General features: G+C 38.5%; 1 protein-coding gene across 1 annotated transcript in view; it reads left to right on the plus strand.

The window, feature by feature from the left end:
- The window catches only part of CLSTN2 (calsyntenin 2), a 367,428-nt gene that overhangs the window by 229,267 nt on the left and 111,791 nt on the right, over positions 1-26,370 (plus strand). Inside the window, exons 3-4 of the mRNA XM_067538949.1 lie at positions 21,778-21,973; positions 24,272-24,480. Of these exons, the coding sequence (XP_067395050.1) occupies positions 21,778-21,973; positions 24,272-24,480 (405 nt within the window). The remainder of the gene's footprint in view (positions 1-21,777; positions 21,974-24,271; positions 24,481-26,370) is intronic.

Raw genomic sequence — 26,370 nt, forward strand, 5'->3', positions numbered from 1 at the left:
AACTTTTTCTGTACTATCTTTTGACCTTCCTTCACCCATTCATATATGATTGTACACTCTCTCCACCCCCTCACCGCACATGTTCACACACACTTTTGAGCATTCCCAGGAATTCTGACTGAGGTGTGATAGTACCTATGATATGCTAAATAGTAATAAGAGGCACACCCCAAAGTGCTATGGGTGACTCAGGACACGGTGTTTTTTCTATCTAAGCCCCCCACAGGAAATAAATTTTAAATTTAAATATTGATCAGTGTTTGACCATGTGTTTTTCTTTTATGAATCCTTCAATACATTTCCCTTTGACTGGCTGTTCATTTATCACATCTGTAATGTTGTAATATACTGTGTGTAATACATGTCTGGGTTCTTCCTTACTGTTTCATTTGTTTCATCAATATAATCCTATCAGAGGAAATGTCACAGCTTAAGTCCACTAGTCCAGATAATAGGATAGTATATGTGTTATACAGAAGCAGTGGAGGTGCTTTGATCTCTTTGCCATGGTCCATGATATCTGGATTGCTGGTACTGCATTTCGAAATATTAAAATGTGGTTCTACACCGAAAAGAGACTTTCTAATAAAAGCATTTTGGGGCTCCCTGTTTATAATCTCTGTCACTGGCTGACCGTGTCTAAGACCCTGCAGAGGAGGAATGGATGCAGTGTCACCCTAAGATGAGGTGCTAGGCCTCTGCCTAAAGATATAGTGGCTCCTGTTGGCATGTGGATCTTGGAGTCTCTCTCAAGGGACCGAGAAAACTAAGTTCTGAGTCAGAGGAGGCACTACAGGGAAACCTTTACAACAGCCGCCCTGCACAATACAGACTGAAGTTTATATTTTGTTAATGATGGTGTTTGGACTGAAAGTAAAGCCAAACACAAGGAAGGGGCGGGGGGAGGGAACAAGTTTAAATGGTGTATTTAATGTGTATGTGTTCTGTCGCAGTAAGGTGGAAACTTCCTCTGCATACTGTTTCTCAATTCTTAGATGTGCTGTTTACAAGTGTTAGAACTTTTTTTTTAAACTGCTAAGCCTTCAAACTCGATCCTAGTTTCTTCCAGTAATACCAGTAATAAAAGTTTCTGGAGGACCTCAGTGTTGATGGTCTAACCCTGTTGTCTTTAAATTATGCCCTCAGAGACATTTGTTCAATAAATTGCACAGATGTGCGTGATCTTCAGAGTTGTGAAGTACCCACAGCTCCAGATGAAGTACAATGGGAACAGCACGTACCCAGAACATCTGAAAATCAGGCTGCTAGTAAACAATTCTGTTGGTACACAAGAAGGAATAGAATCCCATTCATTGAGTCTTAGCTGTGTTGGCTCTGCAGGGCTAACAGGAGTCAAAAGCAGTAACAACTTATTTTGGTCACAAAAGCAAGTATATATGACTCTAAATACATAAAGGGAAGAGCTACACAGAGCAAGAAGTGTTTATCAATAGTCACTTTTCAGCGTACAATTACACTTTAAATATTTGCACTATGGTCACAGAAAATGTCAACTTTTAAATACAAATCACAATGTTACCATGTATGTAGAAAACATTGTGTTTGCACAGTAAGAAGTACCCAATTTTCGAATCTCAAACAAATCATATTGATCTGTTAGTAAGAAGAATTAGCTTCTACATTTGAGATAAGGTGTCAGTGATTTAATATCATTTAAATATCTTAATATTTGCTACATGTTAATAGTCGTTAAAAAGAAATCAGTGATGTTTTAAGGAATATTTAAATACTTTAGTTAAAACTCCTTGCAAAGTCTTTAAAATGCCATACATTGAGCAAACACAATTGGATGGTTTCACTTAGAGTTATTTTAAGATCAGGCCTGATTCTTTGTGGTTCCCACACTCCAGTGCAGGCATTTTTGTACAGTGAAGTGTACTAATGTGTCATTTTGGAGCATACTGAAGCTGAAAGTGACGATAAGCTCATCACTTGCCTGACTTCACCTTCCACGTGCTGATGCAACTGTCTTCCCAGATTCTTACATCTTCTCCTGCCCATCTTCTCTTACTAATTCTAATAACTTCCCAGTGTACTGTGACACTAGATATTTACTAAGAATCAGTTAGTTTGTGGCCCTTGCTTGGCCACAGAGAGAGAGAGAAGCAAGATGCATCCCTGCCACATCTGCAGCTGTGTAAGAGCTGCTCACAATTGCTCTTCCCATGCTCAGAGAAGTGCAAGGACTGATCTTTCCCACAGCATCCCCGGGGAGTGAGGGGAGAGACTGGCATGCCGGAATTATTCTGTGCTACCCTAATGGCTGGTTGTTGAACATGTAATGAAAGTAATGGAATAACTATTTTTGACAAATGCCATAATGTCAAATATCGCCCCCCGCCCCAAATTTCAAGCCTCCCAAGTATCTGTTGAACATTAGAAAAACTGTATTGCCTCAGTAATGCAAATGCTGTTTGGCCAGTCTTGAGGATAGAAATGCAAATATCACCCGGTATTGTTTTTCTGTTAATCATAGAAATGGCTTTGAATTAATTGTACATCTTGATAAAATGCTTTCTTTGTATTTTGTACCAGAAATATTCAAATTACACTTGTAATTTACTTCAGAAGCTGCAAATGTAATTTGTTTCTTTACATTATTGAGGAGTGGTTAATTAAAATTATATAGATATTTATTTTCTCTTTCTAAATTGCCTCAAACAATTTATTACTATGGTATGTTTTTACAGCGCTACATTCTTTATTGCTTTATACGGCACATGTTGAGTTTTAATCGTTGCAGCCTTCATTCCATTAATTTCAAATTAAATATTAAATTTCAATGAAAGTTCAATCATAGCTTCTAAAGCATAAAAAATAGGCTTTGGTCTTCACTTTCTAAAATGAAGGTGATGATGAAATGCAGACTACAGAGGGGATGGGGGAAACATTGTTCTGTCTTTAAAATCTTTGATACTATACATAAGAGCATCTGGTAATTGTGAGCTCTGTGTACATTTCTTGCACTAAAGGAGTTAGTTTTAATATGGTTCACTTATTAAGAATAATTTAGCCACTAGTGATCTGTAATGCTGCATCTTAAGTGATCTCTAATGCTGTATTTTACTAACGCTCAACAAAGACCTGATCCTTTTGCCAGCGAAGTCAATGGGAGTTTTACTCTAAACTTCAGTGGGAATAGGACAGGCCCTAACACATTTATCATTTTTGTTAGAAATCCCTATTTTCAGTGCTTATTATTTTTAAGTTGCTGCAGCATCTCATTTTCTCAAGGTTTGGATATAGCAATGTTATAATGTGTGTTTCCCTGTTAACTTTGAAGGTTTTGATACCAAATACTTCTGCACCTGAGTACACTTAGTCATCTGAGCACTCGCTTTGAAGTTCTAAATATTGAAATCCTAAAACACACAGGGTGTCAAAGAACCAAAGATTGTAAAACTTGTAAAAGAAGAGCTGATCCATCCAAGAGTATTTCTACATGAAGACAAAAGTCTAAGGCCTAACTCATAGTCCATTGAAGTCAATGGGAGTCTTTCCTTTGAGTTCAATGCAGTTTGGATCACACTTTTAATCTGTACACAGGTCACTGAAACCTTATATGCCACAGAAAGCAAGTGGTTTATTCTCATGTTGAATGTCAGGATGGGAGAAGAGAAGTCAAGCCATATCCCAGGTATGTATACATGTTTTGATGCCTTAAGAACCTTAGTGAGTAAGGTGCAATGAGGAAGTTTTAAAATTCAAGAGTGAAATTCTGTCTCCATTGAAATCAGTGACAGAACTCCCATTGACTTCAACAGGGCCAGGATTTCATCCACTGTGTAAAAGGCAACTAGGAAATGTAAAGAAAACTGAAGGCACAACAGTCAACAATTCTTCTAAAAGGCAGAAAGCAAGGAACAAGAAACAGCTAACGGACCACAGCATCAAAATAGATTGAATACTTATATAGATCTCAGGTGCAGCATATGACCCAAACTGTACTAGCCCTAAAGCAGGGGTGCGGGAATGGAATAAGAGATCACAAAGTCATTAATGGCTTGTATTAGAGCTCGTCAGATATACAAATACATCAGTCGATAAAAAAGCACTGCAGCAAGGTTGTCAAACTCATTTTAGGTTTGCCTTCACTGCGCAAAACAAGTGTGGTTTTAGCAACAGGATTATTAATGTGCGTTAGCTGTCCTGATGTAATGTCCTAGTGGAAACAAGGGATGTGTAGTTTTATGACATTGTAAACTAGTTAAGTTTTACCGTGAGCAGGATGTTGACCTTGCCTAGCTACCTCAGGACATAAACTACAAGTGTCTTGTCTCGACTAGGATTTTACTGCAAGATAACTAATGTGTGTTGTTTATGTTGCTCTGATTCCTCTCCTCCTCCTCACCCTTTTTGGCAGTGAAGAGACACTCTTTATGGTGAGAGATTAATTCTGTTTTTAATTATGGTTCATGGGGGGAGGGATACATTTTGGACTCCATGCTCCCCTCAATATACAGTGGATCTCCTACTGATCACAATGATTCTTTTCATCAAGATTGAATATGGCCTTTATCTAGTAATTAATCTTCTAGTTATTTATTATTTGCTTGATACCTTAAGCCTGAAATGCACACAGTTTTTTGTACTGGTTTAATTATTTCAATTAGGGATATAATTTTTTTAACCATGATAGTAATACTGCAAAAACCTCTAGTGTAGATGCATTTGTACTGTATAAAGATGCTTAAAACAGTTTAGCTTATTTCCCTTCTTATATGGGAATAGCTATAGTAGTATAATGCATCTATATAGTGGTGTAACTGTGTTCACCCTCAGAGGTTGTATTGCTTTAACCTTTCTAGTATGATTATGTCGGTACAATTTTCAAGGCCTTACTGTTACATTTAGTATCTCTTAATAAAAATTATGTTTCTCTCAAGGACCAACATTATTTCTGCCATTTGTTCCTGTTCTTTCCCCATTCTCTGTTCTCTGTTTCTCTCCCTCATCCCTGTCTTTTCTGTCTTCCTTTTGCATTTTCTATCCTGCATCATGTTGAAGTTCTCACAGCCCAGGGGGTTTCAGTCACAATCCTTTTCTGAATCCATCCACTAAAAGGATAAGCAGTGAAATAGATTGAGTCATCATTTACTTTAGAATTAATGTCCCAATGAATTTAATGGCAGGCAGAGGGTTTCACATCTTTCAGAGTCAGTTTCAGGCTCTCTGCAGACTCAGGAAAAAGCCTGTATCTGTTGTCTCTGTCTACATTAGAATTTTTTTTCATAACTATGAGTGCTACAAATTGTTTGATTTTTTTTAATGAAACTCAGATTCTTAGTTTCTACATTGAGATTTCAGCCAGTGGTGTAGGCTAGTGTCAGCACTGTTTATACTGCTGAAGCATAGTTTTGCAACCCAGATAAATTACACTGGTACAAGTCATTCCATGCTAGTGTACATAGTATCTACACCAGAGATTTGCACTTGTGTAGTTACTGGATTACAGACAAACCCTGAATATGCCATCCAAATGATAAAAATCCATCAGGTGGCCCCGGTATATGACATTCCAGCAGTAGGGAGAAAGAGAATCACTAATAAATGATGAGGAGAATTAAATAAGTGATTATTCAAATGGCGGAGATACCGAACCCCGTAAAAATTTGTCTGTACATAAACAAACAAGCAAAAACCCAATAACACAGACAAAACTAGGAAGTAAGGAAGACATAGAAAAAAACATTGCTATTGATCAAGAATATGCTTAGAAACATAGAAATCAGCTGGTCTGGCTGAGGCTCTCATATGAGGAATGAATAAAGCATTAAGCGTGGCTTGGTTGTAAGACAGCTCTAAATGAAAATATGGCAGGAGCTCTTAAGTCATTGTGTTGAAAAAAATGTGTAATCATGAACTATGGCTGTATGGACATGCACATCAGAATGATGAGCGAGGATTATAGCTGGAGTCTTCACCATCAAAAATACATGTCTTTAGCACTTGATCTAAAGGAGAAGATAACAGACTGTATATTTGCTTGCTGGGGTCAGCCATTACAGGGTTTATTAATGTTGCTTTTATTGGTCTTTTTTAGAGGCTTTGCAGAAAATAGTGATCAGGAAATAAAAATAAATGCATAAATAAACTAATAACGGGAATGCAAGACTCAGAAACATAAGTTATATTGAATTTACAAAAAAACTAGCAATAGTGTAAACCTTAGAGTGCAGACAATATTTTAGTGTCTGAGTTTGGTATTCCATATTTTCTTTCTCTTTGATGTATGTATTTATTAGTTTAGTGTGTGATTTTTCTTTTTCATCTAGAACCAACTGCTATCATTTTAGCTTAGTTATTTTAAATTTGTGGTGATACTTCACATTCAAAGAGTCTCTAGTGCAAAATAACTCATCATATCTAGCGATCCAGTTTGAAATGTGAATCTATACCTTGAACTGAACATTTTCAAATTCTCTAAAAACCCCAAACAAGTTAAAGTAAATTAAGGGGAAAACATGATCAGGAGAGTCCATATGGTGCTCTTAATAGTTGAAATCAATGTTCTGCTTTACTGTACTGTATGTCTGCTAGATGCAGGGATTAAATCCATAGGCTCAGGCTCCATGCCAAATTCAAATGAATGTTCCTAAGCTTTTTATTTTAAGATGCTTCTCTTGGAAATGACATACAAGAGTAAACCAGTTGATTGAAATCTTGGTGAGCCATTTATATTTGTATCTGTATTTGTATCTCCCTTCATGTTTGGTTGCCTCTGTTACATTCTTATGAACATCAGTTGAAAGAACCACTAATAAACCTACTGAGAGAACTCTGATAAACCTATATATCCTGTACATTAAAGCTGTTTAACTTATCTTGCTATGCATATTTAACAAGGAATTTAGCTTGGTGTCATCTGCAAATTTTATAAGCATACTCTACACTGCAAGTCATTAATGAACATATTCAATAGTACGGGACCCAAGACTGACCCCTGCAGGACCCCACTAGACACACCATCCCAGTTTGACAGCCAACATTGATAATTATTCTTTGAATACAGTTTTCAACCAGTTGTGCACCCATCTCATAATAATTTCACTTAGACCATATTTTCCTAGTGTGCTTGTGGGACTGTGTCAAAAGCCTTACTAAAATCAAGATATATCACATCTACTGTTTCCCTCCTATCAGTAACCCAGTCAAAAAAGGAAAGTAGGTTGGTTTGGCATAATTATATTATCCACGAGGTGCTCACAAATTGATTGTTTAATAATTTGTTCCAAAACCTTTCCAGGTTTCAAAGTTTAGGCTGATTGGTCTATAATTCCCCAGGTTCTCTTTGTTCCCCTTTCCAAAGATAGGTGCTATGTTTGCCCATCTCCAGGCTTCGGGGACCTTACACATCCTCTAGGAGTTCTCAAAGATAATTGCTACCAATTGGAGATTGCTTCAGCTAGTTCCTTAAGTACCCTGGGATGAATTTCATCAACTCTGCAAAATTTAATACAGCTAACTTATCTGAATATTCTTTAACCTGTTCTTTCCCTATTTTGGCTCGCATTCCTTGTTGTTAATAATAAATTGTGTTTTGTATCTGGTCGCCATTAATTTTTTTAGTGAAGATTGAAGCAAAATAGGCATTACACACCTCAGTTTTCTTGATATCAGCAGTTAGATATTTTATGTTCCTTGTTAAGTGTAACTCATTTTGCACCTTGGCATTTCTGATTTTGTTCCTACATGCTCATGATAATCTTTCGTAGAAGTGTGAGGAGAAACTGCTATGGAACTGATATCAGAGAAGAGCTAATAGGCAAGGCCAGAAAACATGTCATGTGAGTGGGGAGCAAGGGGATAGTGCTGAGACTTCCTCCCAAGGGAATTGTGAGGTTGTGGTGGTAGGAAGGGGTCTCATTTTCATTAGGTAGGGTGCAGGCACTGAAAAAATGGTTGTCTGCCTGGAGGGAGCACACATGCTAGTGTTCGGTGCCTCCAACTGAAGACCAGCTTTTTTCCCTCAGTCTTCAGTGGGCTAAAACAACCACTTTCAAAAGTGACCATTGATTGTTGGCTACCTTCCCCTTTTTTGGATTCCCAATTTAGGACAGCTTGGGCTTGATTTTCCAAGGAACTCAGTAGCTGGTGCTCAGCATATCTGAAAATCAAGCCCAAAGAATTTCAAGAGAAGCAGCCAAAATCAATAACCCCAGGGTTTTTTCCCTTAAAATTGGACTTAATTTACTACTTTAGCCTTTTCTCAGTCAATCTGTTGAAATTTTTAGTCATCACAAAAAGCAACGGTTGTGTTAACACTGTGAAACACCTTGGAAAAAATTCCAGAAGCATTGATTATAAGTATATGAAGCCGTGTACACCATTAGCAGGGCCCATACAGCAGCCTTTGTGTGATTATTCTTTCTAAGAGTTCATTGGTGAAAAAATGCCTTGTGTTTATTTGTATCATCTGGTTTTCCTGTTGCTGTCCTTGGAGTTTGGTTTACCATATTCTCAATATGACTTTCTTTGATTTCTGTTTTTCTGGCTCCTTAATCTATTAATTTTTTGCATAAGTGTTTTTCCTTTACAGTATCTTTTGAAACAGGTGTGACATACCCTGATAAAACCCAGACAAATATAGCTGTGTTATCCCTGCCCTCTGACCTGGGATGCCCTCCACTGCTTGGCTGCTTTAACCTCCAGTCTGGACTGCTTACAAACAGCCTTCAGCATGCAAGTCACTCCCAGCTAAGTCTGTATATGTGCTGCGGCCAACCAGCCAGAACTTCATTCTCTACCAGCCTTGGTTATATTGCAGGGTGACCCCAACACACTCCCAGTCCTAGGTTTCCCCCCAGAAATGTATGTCCTGTATTGCCCAGCCCTCTCTTGGACAATTCAAATTATATAAAGTCCATATTTCTTTAATAGAAATAATATGCACACATCTTATTACCCCAAATGGAGTTTCCCAGACAATTTGAACACACTGAGTTAGATAAAACAAAAAAACATGTTTATTAACTATAAAGGGGGAGAGAGATTTTAAGAGAGTGCAAGTAATGAGGCATAAAAATCAGAAATGGTTAGAAGAAAAATAAAGATAAAACGCAACTGGTGCCTAATGTAACAAACTTTGTTAAATTCAACGTAAAGTTTTTCTCACCACATGCTCTCAGCAGTCTTACTGACCAAACTTCTTAGGGCAGGACCCCTTCTCCAGTTCAGTGGCTGCTTCCTTTGTCCCTTCTGATGCAGTGAATTGATGGACAAAGAAAGAGCAAAAAGTAGTGTTTTGTGGTGAGAGTTCCTCCTTTTTTGAAAGACATTTCCAGTTGAGAATCAGGAGACAGAAAGTCTATAGAGAAGGATGTTCCCTGCTGCTTTTCCTCACCTGCTTGGGCTTCCTTTGTCTATCTTTCCTGCTTGATGACTCTGTTTACTGCTTAAGTGAAAATAAAGCAGAACACGCATTCCTTTGTTTGAGGCAAATCTCAGTTTGGAACGTGCTAATAACACCATACAGTGGAACCTTATAACTTCATAAACAATGTTGTCACACACAATTTATCAGGACAATAATGACCATCATATTATCAGTTTTCAAAAGATACCTCACAAGGCGTACTTTGTACAAGATTATTAGAGTAGTGTGTGGGTGTGGACATGAGTACATTCTGTCACAGTGGGTCAGCCATGTCTGCACTTTTCATCCATATGCCTGGGAAATAAAAACATTTTTTGAAGCAGGAAAAGAGGAATTTTGCTTTTCCAGTTTGAGCCCCGAATATTTAAGTTTAAAGTAATGAAAGAAAGAATTTTGTAAGTGGTTCTCTATCTTTTCTAAAAGTGAAAGGAAAAGTTCCACTTCCCACCTTGCAGCACCGACTGCTTTTCTCTGTTCCATTAAGAATATTTTGGATTTACCCATTCCATTCCTATCCCAATGCTATGCTTGGGCATAGATTCAGTACTGATTCAGAGAAAAGAGTGCCTTTTTCTGACTCAGCAGCACCACAATTTGCAGCATCAAGGAATTCTTGAAACTTTCCCATCCAAGTACTCACTTATGCTGAGTTTGCTAGTGTATGAGATGCCATATGATCACACCAAAAGGTTGTACCTCAGTAAATGCAGGAAGTCAGTTTTCTAAATGAGCACATGTAGTCTCACAGTGTTCCCTCCCAAGCAATTCCCATGCACCAGGCCCATATTTCTATATAAAGCCAATGAGTTTGTTTGGGGTTAACAATAAATCAGTCCTTCTTATCTGATTTCTGTAGCATGAATCAGGCTGCCAGAGCTCAGAATGTGAAGCAATCACATTCCATTCAGGATCATCACTTTGAATTCATTCTTGCACATTAACAACGTCACTTCTAATTGTGAGGAGGAAGGTGGGATATACATTCAAAATCAATCATCCAAAATGTTGTAGCATTTTCGGAATTCTTAAAGGTAAAATAAGAGAGACTATATATTATCCAGAATACCCCTATATTTGCACAGCAATATTAGAAAACTAAATTGTTTGTCTATACAGAACAGAATCTGTATCATGTAAACTATACAGTGTTAGTGAATTACCACAGAAAAATCCGGGATACAATATTTTGAATCTCTGATGATTAGTTTTTGAGCGTATAGGCCATATGCCATTTTCCTAATTAGAAAATTAGTAACCTCTGCTTTTTGTCCTTGGACCATATGCAATGGAGGTTAGAGACAGTTGATCAGTGGATTCACATATTAGTGAACTAACTTGTGCAGAGGTTTTTAACCAGGAGTTATGACCACACTGCCCTTCCCCATAGGGTTTTATGGGAGGGGGCCTTTGAGATGGTGCCAGTATAGAAAAAGTTGGAACCCATTGTACTAACCCTTTGTGTTTGGATGGAGGGAGCTCCAATGAATCACATCTTCATGGTTTGCAAGAAGTTCTCTGTACCACTTCCCAGACTCATTTTCCTCTGCACAAGAGGAATCCTGTTGCTTCTGCAGCTTTAAGGCCTCTGTGTCCACCAGGAGTCGGGGGGAAGGGGAAAGAAAGGGGAAGTCGGGCAGGATTTGGCTGTGTGTGTTAGTTTCAGTGCTTTTAAGTCATCAAGGGAAGGGAGTCCTTTTTATTATATGCTTATACAAGACAGACACAATTTATAATATTTTTGGTTCAGAGGCAAGGGTTGCCTGTGATACATGGAGAGGCATAACCTGGTTTCAGAGGAATCCCTAGAGGCTGTAGTGCTCATGAAGCAGGAGAGTTCTGTGGAGGCAGGTAGATGTTAAGAGGGTTTGGGATAACTGGGCATAGGATAACATGCCTTTCCCAGACAAGAGAATATAGAAGAAGCCTGAATCTTAATGGTAATAAGCATATATACAATCTCTTCATTTGGATAGCATAGCTATCCAGCATTAGGTCTTGAACCAGCAACATGTTGAGCATGTTGGCCCTAAGTCAGCAAAGCATTTAAATACCTGCTTACCTTGAGGCATGTGAGTAGTTCTACTCAAGTCAGCAAAGAGCTGTTGAGGTCAATGGGACTATACATGTGTTTACAGCTCTTCATAGGCTACAGTGCTCAGCTGGATTGGAGCCAGAGTGCTCAGAACCATGAGGGACTGAGCCTTCAATTAAATACTCAGCATCTTTTGAACAAAAATGATTGATTTTAATGTAAGTCATGTTTTAATAAAAAGAGAGAGTAAATAGGCCTCAGTGGCTGTGGAGATAACTCTCTAAATACTAGAAGAAGGGGGAGAGGGGAGAAAAAAAAAGCCCTGAATCTGGAACTGGATCCTCTCGCCTCCATCACTACACCCATGCAGAAATCTAGAACCCTACACAGCTGCAGAAGTCCATTCCTGCAGCTCTGGTGGCCCGATCTGGGCCACAGTGATATCTCACAAATAGGGGGCCAAATTCAGTCTTGCTGCAAGCAGGTGCCTCTCTATTGACTTAAATGGGGTGGTCACCTGCTTACATCAGGCCCGAATCTGGCCCAGCATGCCTTATATGGAACTGTGTATTAAAGTTGTATGGCTCCTCTGAACTCTAAGTAGTAAGAAAAAAAATTAAAAAACAGAACATGATAACCTGCCATGTCTATCTCATTGAAGGAGCCAATTGTACCCTAAAATAATGCATTTTAAAAATACTCAGAAGAATAATTTAAATAAATGCACAGTGTCACAAGTTTCCTGCTCCAGGAAATTATCTGTCTTGATGCTGGGCCCTGGGGAAAATGGTTTAATTAAAAAAGTAACTTTTTCTGTCAGTCTGCTCATTCCTCAAAAGATTAACAGCTGCTAGTTTCCTATTCCAAATGTGAAATGTTACTGTTGGTTTTCTTATTTGTCTCTTTGCCCTACAGGAGTGATTTGTACATCTCACAAGAAATCTGAGTGGAACAGATCTGTTGGTGCAATCCTGCTGCTTTGTAGTTTTTGTTGAGTTTAGTTCACTATCGTGGAGTAATGATTCAGCCAGCAAATGTTCCTAATCCTCAATCTTTGCTTAATTTGAAATTCTAGTCACATTATACATCATTAGCTTCTTAATATGATAAGCTACTTTTATATATTTTATTAACATTTGTCCTTTAACAGCTCAGCAAAACTTAAAGTGACTACAAATTACTGCAGCCCTTGTAATACCCTTTTTAATCTTACACACTGAGTCTTCTAGGTCTCTATTATAATAATAGTTTCACCTTTTTCAAAGGATATACACACTAAAATGGGTCAGTGCTTTGCAGAGCAAATTATCACCTATTTTCATCAAAGTGGACCTCACTAATCTAGAGGAGAAATCGTGGCATGATCCATCTTTCAGACAGGCATGGAATTAAGGCATTTGCAGCACTTGGACGCCAGTGTTTACTAAAAGATGACTGGCTGAAATGAGCTGATGTTTCATCTACTACAGATTTCTGATATGTAAATAGAAAATATGCAATCATTGATCGTGAATGCAGAGGCTTCACTACGTGCTTAGACTAGACAATAGGCAGCCAGGGAAAGTAGGCTGTGTGTAATAGTCAAAAGCATTTGTACAGGCAGTTATGACTTATACTAACACTCGTTAAAAAAGAATCAGAAAGAGATGCAATTGGAATCAGAATAATTATGTCCGATTTAGTCCCCAGAGGATAACAGTTCCTTGTGAAAGTTACTATCTACACTTTAAATCATACAGCTTTCAAGGTTTTCTGAATATTTCATTATAACTCGGAAACCTTCAGAATGTGACAGTGCCAATATATTTCCTTAGTGATTATATAGCGTTATAGAGTCTATACTGTTTCTTCTTTTCTATGCATCATGGCTTAATTAAGAAGTTGTTTGTGTGTCCTTTATATATTCACAGGGAGAAACAACCATTCTGTTAATGCAATGTTAAGATTACACAGTTAAAATCAGGAAATGCAAAGGTAAATACACCAGGGATAAAAACTTTTTTTTCTTAAATGAAAGCCAAGATTTACACATAATTGTGATCTTAGGAGGTTGTGGTTTAAGGGAGACCGCAAATGTCATGAGATTAAATGATAAAATCACAAGAGCTGGCAACCCTGGAGAGCACAGGTAGTGGGCTGTCAATCAAAGGTCTCTACATGCCACATCACCAGTGTGCCTCATCCTTGCTTTAGTGGCACAACCCCTGCTAGTCAGATGGTATCTGTCTCCATGTTAATGAAATACTCAGATGCACCATTGCAGCTATGTAACTATTGTAAAAATGAAACTATCAGAGGTTGGGAAGTCAATATACTGTGGTTGGAGAAATTTAAATGTAGTTAGGAATACGTTTTCAGCACCTATAGGTTGTTCTGACACTCTCTTTATTCATTGTGCTCTGGAATTCCTTGGCATTGTTCTCAGAAGTTACACCCTTCTTGCTTTATTCTGATGAATCCTGAGGAAAGGGGAAAGATTGTTGAAGATCTGAGCAAGGGAGAAAGATTGCTGGTTAAGAAACATTCAGGGGTTCTTAATGTTTATCCATAATAAACTAAAAGAAAATTTAATTTGGTAAGTACTGATTGCTGAGAACAATGAACTGCAATACTTTCTATTTCTATATTGTTTACACCTGAGGACCTCAGTGTGACATGGCCCTGGATACAGTCTGGACTGATGAACAGCTGTATCCCCTCAGTTCTGCAGCCTGGGGTGCCTTTTACACTGCTTTGCTGTGATCGTCACAATGCCTGGTCTGCTCACACAGCCCTCAGCATGTAAATTACTCCCTTATACTGTATGAGTGCTATAGTGAGCCACCTGTGAATTACACAGTAGAGCAGCACCAGCAAATGCCCAGTCCCAGACTTTCCCCCAGAAATGTGTGTTTTGCACTTCCCAGCTCTCTTCTGGACAATACAAGCTCATCTAAAGTCCATCATTTTATTAATAGAAAATGATATGCACAAATCCTGTTATCCTAAATGGAGTTTCCTAAACACTTCAGTCCAAACACACTGGTTTAGATAAAACAATAAAACAAGTTTATTAACTACAAAAGATAGATTTTAAGTGATTACAAGTAATAAAGCATAAAAAATAGAATTGGTTACAAGAAAATAAAAGTAAATTGCAACTAATACCTAATTTAGAAAGCTGGAGTGAATTCAAAGCAAAGATCTCTCTTACCACATGTTTTAGCAATCTTATTGACTAAATCTTTCAGTCAGGATCCTTCTCCCAGACCAAATCTGTTCCCTATGTTTTTCAAGTGTTGTGGTTGCCAGTGGGTAGAAAGAAAGGAGGAATACTTTAGGGCATCTCCTCTCTCCTTTTATAGTCCTTTCTCTTCTTTTGAGAATCCTCTCCAGCTGAGGTTCAGGAGACATAAAGTCGGTGTGGATGGGAACCCACAGCTGTTTCTTTGTCAAGATGTAGATTTTTGCCCAGGTCCTCTTTCCTGCCAAGAATGGCCACTCAATCAGGTGATAGTCCATTTGATTTTGTTGACACCTGGCTGAGGTGTTGGCTAACCTTTTGTCTCTGGGAGACTGGTTTGAGACTCTTTCCCAGACTGAGAACTTGTCTTTAGAAATATCATACAGTAGAATCCTATAACTTTACGTACAATGTTGCCGCACGTATTTTACCAGGGCAATAATAATCAGTAAATTATGAATTTTCAAATGATACATCACAAGGCATACTTTGTAAGAAATGTATCATAGTCTTGTAAAAGGGGTGAAGATAGGAGTACAGGCTGTCACACCCAGCAAACTGTACAAACATTAATTCACCAACACCTTCCTGTTTATGCAAAAAAGCGTTGTTTATTCCCTTTTTACATGTTGTTAACAAGAACAGAAAAGCAAAGGCCAACATTTTCCAATGTTATTGCCTAAAGTATAACCACCCAAGTCAGAGGCATCAATCCAGGAATCGGATCCATGTGGCAGATTCTTGAATGAAGCCTCAGTGATTTCAGTGGGAGGTAGTTGGGATGCAAGGGTCTGATTGCAGGATATGAGGTCTCAGGCCACTGGTCTGACTTTAAGCAGAGCTGTGCACACACAATTCTCAATAAAGTCCAAGGGTGTTCACAAGTGATCAGCACCACTCAAAAATAGGCAACTTACTGAGGAGTCTTATATGGATTTAGGTGTCAAAACTTTTAGAGAACACTTTTGAAAATATTGGTTAACTGTTTGGATGCCCAGTGATATGTGTAACCTAAATGACTTTACCAGTCAGCTTGTAGTGGAACCAGCAAGACAACCGAGGTATGACTTCCAGATGTGTACCTTACTCCCACAAGATTATGTTTCCTTCCAAGCTGAATAATACTCCTTTTCAGCAGCAGGATGAAGTCAAATGAGTTACGTACAGGTGCATGTCAACAATCAACCACTTAGAGAGTAAGCATAACTTTCTCCTTTGAAGAGTAAGTGAATCAGCAGTTGTCATGGCAGTGATTTTGAACTCCAGTTGTCTGAGCCTATTGCTCATAAAATTAAACATAACCAACATAATTACTATCTTTATTAAGGTATCAGCTTCTTCCTCTGCTTATGATTTCAGTATAGTTTGCTAAGTTGTAGTAGTTCACCAAGCTTCAGCAACGTTAACTTCACTGAACTAGAAAGCCATGTTCAGTAAAAGTACTACTGCTAGCAACAATGTATTTTCTTCAGGCTTTAAAATTCTCACATCTCTCACTTTGGTAATACAAATTATTATTTTGCTTTTTTTAAAAAGGTTGTTTTAATTGTGTTTTTAAGCGATAGTTACAGTGCACGGTAGAAAAACATGTCACGGCAATAAGCCTTTCTACTGTTACTGAGAAATTCCAAGAACACAGAACTGTGCACTGCAGGGAATGTTTGCAGAATCCAAGCTCTCTCACTTCCCTGCAGCTATTACACTGGAAGGTTTCAATTTTTAAAAACTTTTAAAGCCAACATAATCTACTTACAGTGGCTCCATGCTGGACTATTGAGAAAGAGAGTACAATTAATGTGTTGATTGCTTGCATAAGTCTATCAAATTAGGTATAAGAGAAGATGATAGAGATTCTTAAGGGTTGATGTTCATAGAATTCTGTGTACATGTGTATGTGTGTGCATATAACGTATCTCACTCAGTGTATGTAGACATAGTGTCTACATAGGTTAAAAAGGGATACAAAACCTGATTCTGATTTACCCTCTTTCATACTGATATACTTTAATTAACTTCAGTGGAGCCTCTCATGATTTAGGTTGAGAGCACAATCATATCACTAGCCCATTTGGAATGAGTCTAAAAATCTTGAAAGATTAGATGGCTCAGGTGATGGGTAAAAACCCAACACTTTTTTACCTCTGGGACCCTTTTATGAGTTCAACCCAGGATGGTAAAAACTAAAAGTAGTTACTGATGGCTTTCAAAAACCCTATGTGACATGATTAATCTTAATCCATCTGTTAAATCCAGTCCCTAAAAGTTTCATGTAAGCAAAAAATATTGTTGCAGTTGGAACCCATATATAAGCCTTACCAGGACCAACAGATGATTGGTCATGAGGACTGAACTACCTTTTAATATCTAGGTTCCTTTTGAGTGAAGATAGAGACACATCATCTTTGTGGTGTTACCAGTGTCAGCTGAAGGAAAAGTAAACGAAGCTGTAAGGGTCATCTGTAAAGGGGGAGGGGGAGGAACAACATGTTTTCATCTGTTGGCCCATTCTGAGATTCATTTAATAAATCGTATTCCGTTGTATGTATAAACTAAAGTAGCTTCCTCTCTGTCACTGTCCATTCAAGTCCAGCAACTGAGTTGGTAGATGAAATGAAGTAGGGGCTTGATCCTGCTGCCACTAAAATCAATGCCAGTTCACTGAACTGGGAGTAATTTTTAGCACAATCTGGTTGATTTTGAGCAATAATTAGCATTCTAATGTAGAATGTAGAAGTTGCTGAATATCAGATTTTGTTTTAATAAGAATTTCTAAGTGTTGACAAGACTTGTCAATTACACACCAAGAATGGGGAGTTTAGTATAACTCCCCAAATGGAAATGATATGATTGGATAGCCCTACAGTAGCAGTCTACAGATCTCTACCAAAGTTCACACTTTATGTAAGATAGGTCTCAGAATTAGTAAGTGCATATTGCTGAAGCCAATCTGGATGATGTGGAGAGAGAGAGCACAACACTCATAAATAGATTGTCAAAGGCTTGAAGGATGTTTTGAGAGAGGGCAAAAAAAGCCAACCAAAACCAAAGTTCATTATCTTGACTAATATTTCTTGGAGGGGAAATCACATCCCCAGCTCCTTTTCTGGTGATCAATTTCATCCTAAGCCTGTGAGTGAGGATTGGTCTGAATGATGTCAGGGTTGTGAAAGCAGTTGCTCCAGGAAATTTAAAGCAAATCATTATTTACATTAAACCAGGACAAAGGTCCCTTCCTTAGGCATCATTAGGCAAGGATAGGGAGGGGAGCTCAAATTTCTGGCATGGGAAAGAGAGTAACACCTGCTCCCACTAGCAGCCCCTCTTAAGCCTATACTAGCATCTGCCACGTGGATGCCTTATATGAATCTGTGTGCAAAGATTTGGTCTGGTCTCTCCAACTTTCCCATGAATCACAGGAAGGCCAACCCAGCTTCCTGTCCTTTGTAGAGAAGTGCTTATATAGCACAATGAGGAAATGAAAGGAAAAGAGGATAAGCATAAAGAGGATCAGATTAATCAATAGAACCCTAGGCAAACATACACTCTGGTACACGGGGGTGGCCTGACTGCCCTTCCATCAAGGTGAAAGGGCTTCGGGGCCAAATTTGAGTGAGTGGCATTGTGACCAGGTGCCCAATATTGCAGTCCCCTCAGGTTTGGCTCTGGCAGTGTGTGTGTAATATCCTGACTGTGCTTGCTCTCTTTCACTTATTCTCTTTAATTTAATTGTATTTATTTTCATCTACATGCCATTTCTTTGTAAAGATCCCTGAACAATTAGTTCCTTGGGAAAAGAAACGGTAACCAAGGGTCAAAAATGTTTTTTGGATGTAATTGGGTGGCCTTAGCCAAATCCAGCAATATTTACATTTTCTCTGTATTATGTTAACGAATGCCCTTTCTGCTTCCATACTGTCTGCATAACCCTATATTTGGCATGTGGGGATAGAAAAATAACAGTTAAAAGTCTGCATAAAGCAGCAGGGAGATGCATTCTTTAGTAGAATTCTAAAATATATGCTGAGGAAATCAGAATGTGCATTGTTTCTGCACATGAGTTTTGCATCATGTCCTTTAATGTGGAGAGGGAAAATTATGCAAGAGATATATTTGAAACAAACCTCTAGATTAAGATTCAGCTAATTTTCTTCTTCACTATAATAAACCATTTTAATTTTTTTAAATGCCAGAATCTGATGTCTAAAACATGTTGTATTGTTCATAATCAAACTAGATCAATAAAGCAATAACAACCAAAACGTAAAGTTATGATTTCTATTGACAGACTGTACATCTGTGGGAAATTTTTATTATTAAGAACTCTGGGAAGCCCATTGTTACAGAATACAGTGAATAATATTTCTCCATTGAGCTTTAAGTTGTTACATAACAATGTTACTTAGATGTCTAAGAAAAGGTACTCAATTAAAATTAAACTGAAGACCACAGTATTTCAGAATTTTTTTGTTTTGCAGTTGCAGGGAAATAAGAATAATGCTGCTCAGACCTGAACATGGCAATCAGTCGATGTGTAGTATAAACTCTCAATGATCAACACCCATGATCAGCAGTCTGCAAGCTTCCTCATCCTTGGTATCTTATTAATTTCACCCTTTTATTTATACCATTACAGTTCATAAACAGCAATGGAAATCTGATCCTGGGTATTGCTGAGCACCCACAACTCCCATTGTAGTCCACCAAAGTGCAGATACTTAGCCCCTCTTGGGATTTGACTCTGGTGAAATGTATTCCATCTGCCTAAAGCCCCAGTGTTCAGGTCTTTTGCAGGTGGAGCAAGCTTAGTCTGGGAAGGTTCTATGTTCAGCCCAGGTCAGGAGAGCTGTGCAGCCTACCTGCAGCCACCATTCCAGCCTATGTACCAGCACAGCAGCTGCATCTCTTCCACGTTATTTGTACAAGGCTTTGGAACCACTTAATCCAAGTAAACATGGATTGTATGTATTCTCCTGCTGTGCCATGGTTATTGATACATCTGCGCTAAAGGACTTGTGCTGATCCTGTAGAGAAATTCATGGGACCAGACTCTGCCTCAAACCAGTGTAATATAATACACGTTCCCCTACAATGCTCTATAGCCTCCACATTTAATGGAATGGAGGGGAGGGAGGTCTCAAGTGGGGTTTCATAGTGATCTGTGCTGAGTCTGGTGTTGTATAACATCTTTTTGATGACCTGGATATAGGAATAGAGAGCATACTGATCAAGTTTGTAGATGACACAAAGCTAGGGGGGCTTGCCGACATTTTTGAGGCTAGAGCTAAAATTCAGAGGGATCTTGATAAATTGGAGAACTGGGCTATACACAACAAAATGAAATTCAACAAAGACAAATGTAAGGTGCTACACTTGGGGAAAAAACACCAAATGCACAAATACAGAATGGGGGAAAACTGGTTTGGCAGCAGCACTGCTGAGGATTTGGGAGTAGTGATGGATCACATCCTCAACATGAGTCAATAATGTGATGCTGTTGCAAAAAAAGCAAATGCAATCTTAGGTGATATTAACAGAGGCATTCCTTGAAAGTCACAGGAAGTGATAGTATTTCTCTACCCAGTGCTGTTTAGGCCTCCAGTTTTGGTCACCAATGTATAGAAAAGATGTAAAGAAACTGGAAAGGATCCAGTGGTGAGCGACAAAGATCATCAAAGAGCCATGCAAACCATATGAGCAAAGGCTGAAGTAATGGGGTATGTTTATTTTGAAAAACAGGATATTAAGGGGGGATGTGATAGCGGTCTTCAAATAATTGAAAGGCTGCCATAAAAATGAGGGAGAAAAGTCGTTGTCTTTTGCCACAGAGGGAAGGATAAGAGGCAATGAGTTCAAAGCACAGCATAGCAGATTTAGATTAAATCTCAGGAAATAGCTTCCTAACTGTAAGAACAGTAGCACAATGAAACAGATTGCCTAGAGAGGTTGTGGAAGCTCCTTCACTGGAGGTTTCAAAAGGAGGCTGCATAGCCACCTGTCTTGGCTGGTTTAGACATGACAAATCCTGCATCTTGAGAGGGGGTTAGATTAGATGACCCTTGCAGTCCCTTCTAACCCTATGGTTCTATGATCCTATTTTCTCATTCCCTACCTGCAGTGGGGAAGTGTAATGATTGCACTTTAAAGCTGCAGCATGTTTATCAAGACAGAGGTTGAAGCTATGCACCACCTGCGAAGTGGCAGAAGAGCTAACGTGGCACACTTGCCATTAATTAAAAATGTGTTTAAAAAAAAATTTAAAGCAGGAGTCACCGGATGGTGCTTTTACATATATTCTTGCACATTTTTTTGTTAGCATGCAAGCAAGTTTTTAGTCTTTGCTGTTTTGCTAGTTTTGTTACATAAAAGTCCATTGAGAGAAGCTGTGGCAAATAGCAGAGAGTTGGTTCTCTTCTTATTCTCTATATTTATATGTAATTCTTCGAACAGAGTAGCTTGCTGGGAACAAGATGTGGGGCTGAGTGCTGAATTTTTTGGAAGACGTGCTTGCTTTTATGCTCTCTGTGACTGCCTCTGTTCCAGAACTGGTATATATGTATATACAGAGAAAATTACACTTAGAACATACTGAGACTAGAGCAGTGCTCATTTTTCAGTTTACTGGCAGTTTTGGAAAATAAATCACTTTGAGTCAAACAACACATTTTGTTTGACCTGAAACAAAATATTTCATTTCAATGTTGAGCTTTTTTAATGTTTTAAATTTTTAAATAAAAAAGGAGAAAATTTCAAACAAAATGTTTGCTTTTTTGTTTTTCCTGAATTTTTTTTCCCAACCAAAACGATTTGGTAAAATCGAAATGCTGCTGCTTGGCATAGAGGCAACACTGGTGTCAGAAGACGGAGTAACAATATGAAGAAGATGAAACCTAGTGTAAAGACTATATTTTTCCTTCTCCCTCTCCCTCTACCTCTCATTCATTTACATAAAGTTCTGTTTTTTTCAGCTGGTAATTTGTATTGGTGTGTGGTTCAAAGAATAGTCAATGTCACACATCTGACACCAGCCGTGAAATACAAGTGCTTGCCAGCATATCTAGTATCACTCGAATGTGTATGAATCAGTTCTACCCAACAATAATTTTTCTTGTGTTTTATTCTTTACAGGTGAAATCTGTGCTTTTAAAATCCATGGACAGGAAATGCCCTTTGAAGCTGTAGTGCTAAACAAGACATCTGGAGAAGGTCGTCTCCGAGCAAAAAGTCCAATTGACTGTGAACTGCAGAAGGAGTACACATTCATCATCCAGGCATACGACTGTGGAGCGGGACCTAGTGGAACAAACTGGAAAAAATCTCACAAGTGAGTGACAATACCGGAAAAAAAATGCATTGGCTGTGGCATGTATTTACTCTACGATGCAGTTCAGGTTGAAGAGCTTTTTTTAAATAATGCTGTAGTCTCAGGGAAGCAAATGGAAACAAAGTGCTTTATCACTGGAATTGATTGTTCATTGTTGGTGTCTTTTTTTTTTTTTTTTTTTCTTTTATAAAAACATTTCACTCAATTTGACCTGATTTTCAGTAGTTTCAGTTGAACAATTTAAATGTTTTAATAGAACTACTGATCAAATGGATGCAATAAAATAATAGTTTTATATTATTTTTTCCATACTAAACATTTTGCCACATTAAACATATCAGCTAAATCAGATAATCAGAAACTTGGAAACTGGAACTAGTTGATATTTACGTAACCAAACTACGCTAAATTTATTTTCTCTCTAATTTTGTTCAGATAATTTCAAAGGGTAGAGAAGAGCTATTGGGAGGAGAAGGGGGAATCACTCATTTTTATTTTCATTTTCATTTATATGCTGCAGCTTTATTGCCTTTGAACTGAGATTTTATTAGCCCCTAGAAGCTCAGCAGGTTTGGCTGGCTCAGCATTTGGGTGGGAATCTTCCAAGGATTCAGAGGCTGCAGGAAGTGGTGTTGGTGGGCAGTAGGTGGCACCCTTTACTGAGACAATGCTCCGGTCATAGTGCTACCTTTTGTATGATATGTGAAACCACTTGTCACGGAAGATGAAATTTGCCCTGGTACAGACAATAGAACTGCCATATAAACTGCCCTATTTACTGTATGATCCATTTACATAAACCAGCACTAGCAACAATGCACCCTATTGTTTATATCTGATGCACAGGAATTGAAGAATTTATTTTACTATATAATGTGAGCTGCATCATGATCTGTTTTTAAAAAAATCATGTTTTTCTTAAAACAAAACCTGCAAAATGGAACATGGGTCAAGTCACAGTTAATTTTTTCACTGTAACAACTTCAGAAGCATCATATGAAATGTCACTGTGTGTCTCTTTCAAACGTCGATAGCCGTCTAACAGTTATTACACTCTGGGACTTTCTGGTCTGGCTGTGACCAACACCAAGTCTGGTTAGTTGGGACTAGAAGTTGTTATAATTTGACGCAGGACAGTGTGATGTACTGGCTTAGGCATGATCTGAAGCTGGGGTTCTGTTCTTTCCTCTGCCACTGTCCTACAGTATAAATTTGGGCAAGTCACTTCACTTCTCTCTCCCTCTTTTACCCTTTCCATCGCTTGCCTATTGAGATCGTCTGCTCTTTCGGCAGGAACTGTCTCAGATGTGCCAAGTGCTTGCCACAAAGGGGCCATGCTCTTGATTGGGCCTGCTAGGCTCTACTCTAATTTAAATCATAATAATGAAGACGGTTGATTAGTGGCCAGCTATGCGTGAAATGAGTTGGTGCTCCCAGTGCAGGTCCTAATAACAAATATCCACATCACATAACAACCCAGCGTCACACTCATTTACAGTTGGCTATAATTGTCAGTGGCCAATGTAGCTAAGAAATTGGAGCTTGAACTATTTGTCCACTCTCTAGAGCTGAGCCCTTCTGAGCAGGCCTGAGGCACATTGCCTTCCAGAACAAGACTCAGGCACAGTCACATGGTATTAAAAGAAAGATGTCTATGCCAGTGCCCATGATGTTTGACTTGTCTTTAAGTGCTGTAGATTAATTCAGCCCTTACCGCTCTCAGTGCAGCACCTTTCAGAAGCTCTAAATGTCACGTAAGGCAGCTGGGGAAAAGAACATGGAATCTGCAGTATTTTAGGTAATTAGGGAGTGGATAAACACTTAACTTCTACCATGGAAAGGAGGCAAAGTGCTTAGTTAATAGGGGATTTTTTAAGATACCTATATTTTCAGACAATCAATGTCTAAGAGAGCACTTTCAGCCTTTCTTTCTTTCTTTCTTTCTTTCTTTCTTTCTTTCTTTCTTTCTTTCTACGGTTCCCTCCATTGATTGACCCTTGATTTACACCAGAGTTAAGCACAAGGAGAATTAGGCTTTCTCCATGATAACTTTGTTGCACATTTTCTCAAGAGAAGAGTCATATTAAAGTATTAACTAGTGCAGAATAAAAATGGAAATTAAACACAAAGTAAAATGATACAAGAGCGTTTTACTTACAATATATCGGTTTTTATTTTCCAAGCCATTTTTGGTGTAATCTGTCATGTGTTTTGGATTATGAACAAATATTGACATCTCATTTGAAATCAAGATGAATAGATTTCTCTCTCTCTAAATTCTTTGTTTGTATATTTTAGGGCAATGGTCCATATTCAGGTGAAGGATGTTAATGAGTTCACACCTACCTTCAAGGAGACCTCGTATAAGACCACAGTGACAGAGGGAAAGATCTATGACAGTATATTGCAGGTGGAAGCCATGGATGAGGACTGTTCTCCACAGTACAGCCAGATATGCAATTATGAAATTGTCACAGTGGATGTTCCTTTTGCCATTGACAGAAACGGTGAGTACTGAGAAAGATGCTCTTTCAGCTGGGGATACGTCAGTGTAGTGCCAGTGATTTCTGCTGAAGAGTGGGTCCTGTGGACAGTGGAGCTACACGGATTTACACCAGCTGAGGATCTGGCCCTTTTAATTTAAAATAGAAATAATATGTATTACTTGTGTTCCTGATTCTTTGTATTAAATACTTCCACATCATAGGCTCAGTGTGTTACCAATTGGTAACTCATTGTACAGCACTGTGGAATGCTTGAAATGTCACTACCCCAAATTAGATGTTCTGCTTTATTAAAACCAGATTAGGCCTCTCTGCTTTACTTTCCCACTTTATAAAACTGAGCTAATAACACTGACTTAACTCACAATGATAGTGGGAATTCTTCAGTTAATGCTGAAAAGGCACTTTGAAGATGAAAAGTGATATTTCCAGTCAAAGTAGTAACCATACATAGCACGGTGTTCTATAGGTAAGTTTAAAAACCCTTGTACAACATAGACATGAGGGGGCAGATCCATCCTTCACTTCCAGGAATATGCAGGGCCATAAATACAGTGGGAAAAGGATCTTGGGGGAAAGTGTAAGGATTGTTTACCCTGGGGCCTGAAATTTTAGTTTTTAGATGTAATCAATATTTTTTTAAGATCATTTCATTGAGGCTTGCATTGTAGCAGCAGTAGATTGAGCCTACTATGTGCCATTTTTTTCTGAGTTCTCCTATGGCAATATTCATTATAAATCCAATTTAGAGCCAGTGCAGTTTTGTCTCCTTGAGACCCAAGAGTAGTCTAGCTGCAATAAACACCTGTATATATAATCATGCTGCTTCATTCATTCTGCCATTTAGGTTTTATTATTAGGTTTTATAATTTTTTTTAATGTAGGGCTAGATTGTGACTAACAGTGCATAAGGGGAAGAGAGGAAACAAGAACTGTGTGAAGTTAATGCCAGGCCTGGCGTTGGCCTCCCAAAGAAGTGGGGGAAAACAGAATTGGAGGGAATGGCGATAACTCTTCTCTGCCCCAGCCAGCAGAGATGAGACCTGCAGGGAAGAGAGGGAAGGACACTGTGCACCCTTTGGAAGAGCATAGAAGACAGTCACAATGCCTCCATGACCTCCAGTAAAGTGGTGTACGCCTGCTTTGAGCAGTGGTTTGCATCCCATAATCTTGTTCTACACATTACTAAGGTCCTAATAGAACATTCCAGGGAAAAGGAGCAATTTATCAAACAATTCTATTCAATTCCCCTGAATTTGGATACTAATCCAAGATGTTAACAAGGGGTAACGTTATTAATGTGCCTAAGTAATTTAGGCTCCTAAATCCAATTTTCAAAAAACCTAAGTGACGTAGGTGCCTTTGAAAATATTACCCACAGTGCCTATCACCTTGGTGTCTAAGGCTCTGCTTCAGTAAATTGCTTAACTATATGCGTAACTTTAAGTACTGGAGTAATACCACTGAGGTCAAGGGGACTACTCATTTGCTTAAAGTTAGTCTCATGCTTAAGAACCTTGATGAATCAGGTTCTAAATGCTGATTGGAGCACCTCCTCCAGGGGTTTCTGATAGCCCAAACTTTCATAGAGTGGATCAGCAGGAAGAGTGACTAATCCACCTCTCTAGTTATGGTCCTTGGTGGGTGGAGATGAAGCTCACTTCCTTCCAGTGAAATAAAAAATGAAGACTGCTCTGGACAAACACTAATTCACCTTCTAGTCTTAGATTTAAGCTGGTTTTCTGGTACGTTTGCTGATACAAAAACAAGATTTATGAAAAAAAATCTCAGTTTATGCTGGAAAAAATGCCATATGCCCCCAGCTCCTGGCCTTGGCTGCTCTGCTTGTCAGCTTCTTGCAAGTTCCAGTCAGCTTCACACTGGGGAGCAACA

This window comes from Emydura macquarii, unplaced genomic scaffold (assembly GCF_026122565.2).
Source record: "Emydura macquarii macquarii isolate MOO-44397 ecotype Brisbane River unplaced genomic scaffold, CSIRO-AGI_Emac_v2 contig_499, whole genome shotgun sequence".
Lineage (NCBI taxonomy): Eukaryota > Metazoa > Chordata > Testudines > Chelidae > Emydura > Emydura macquarii.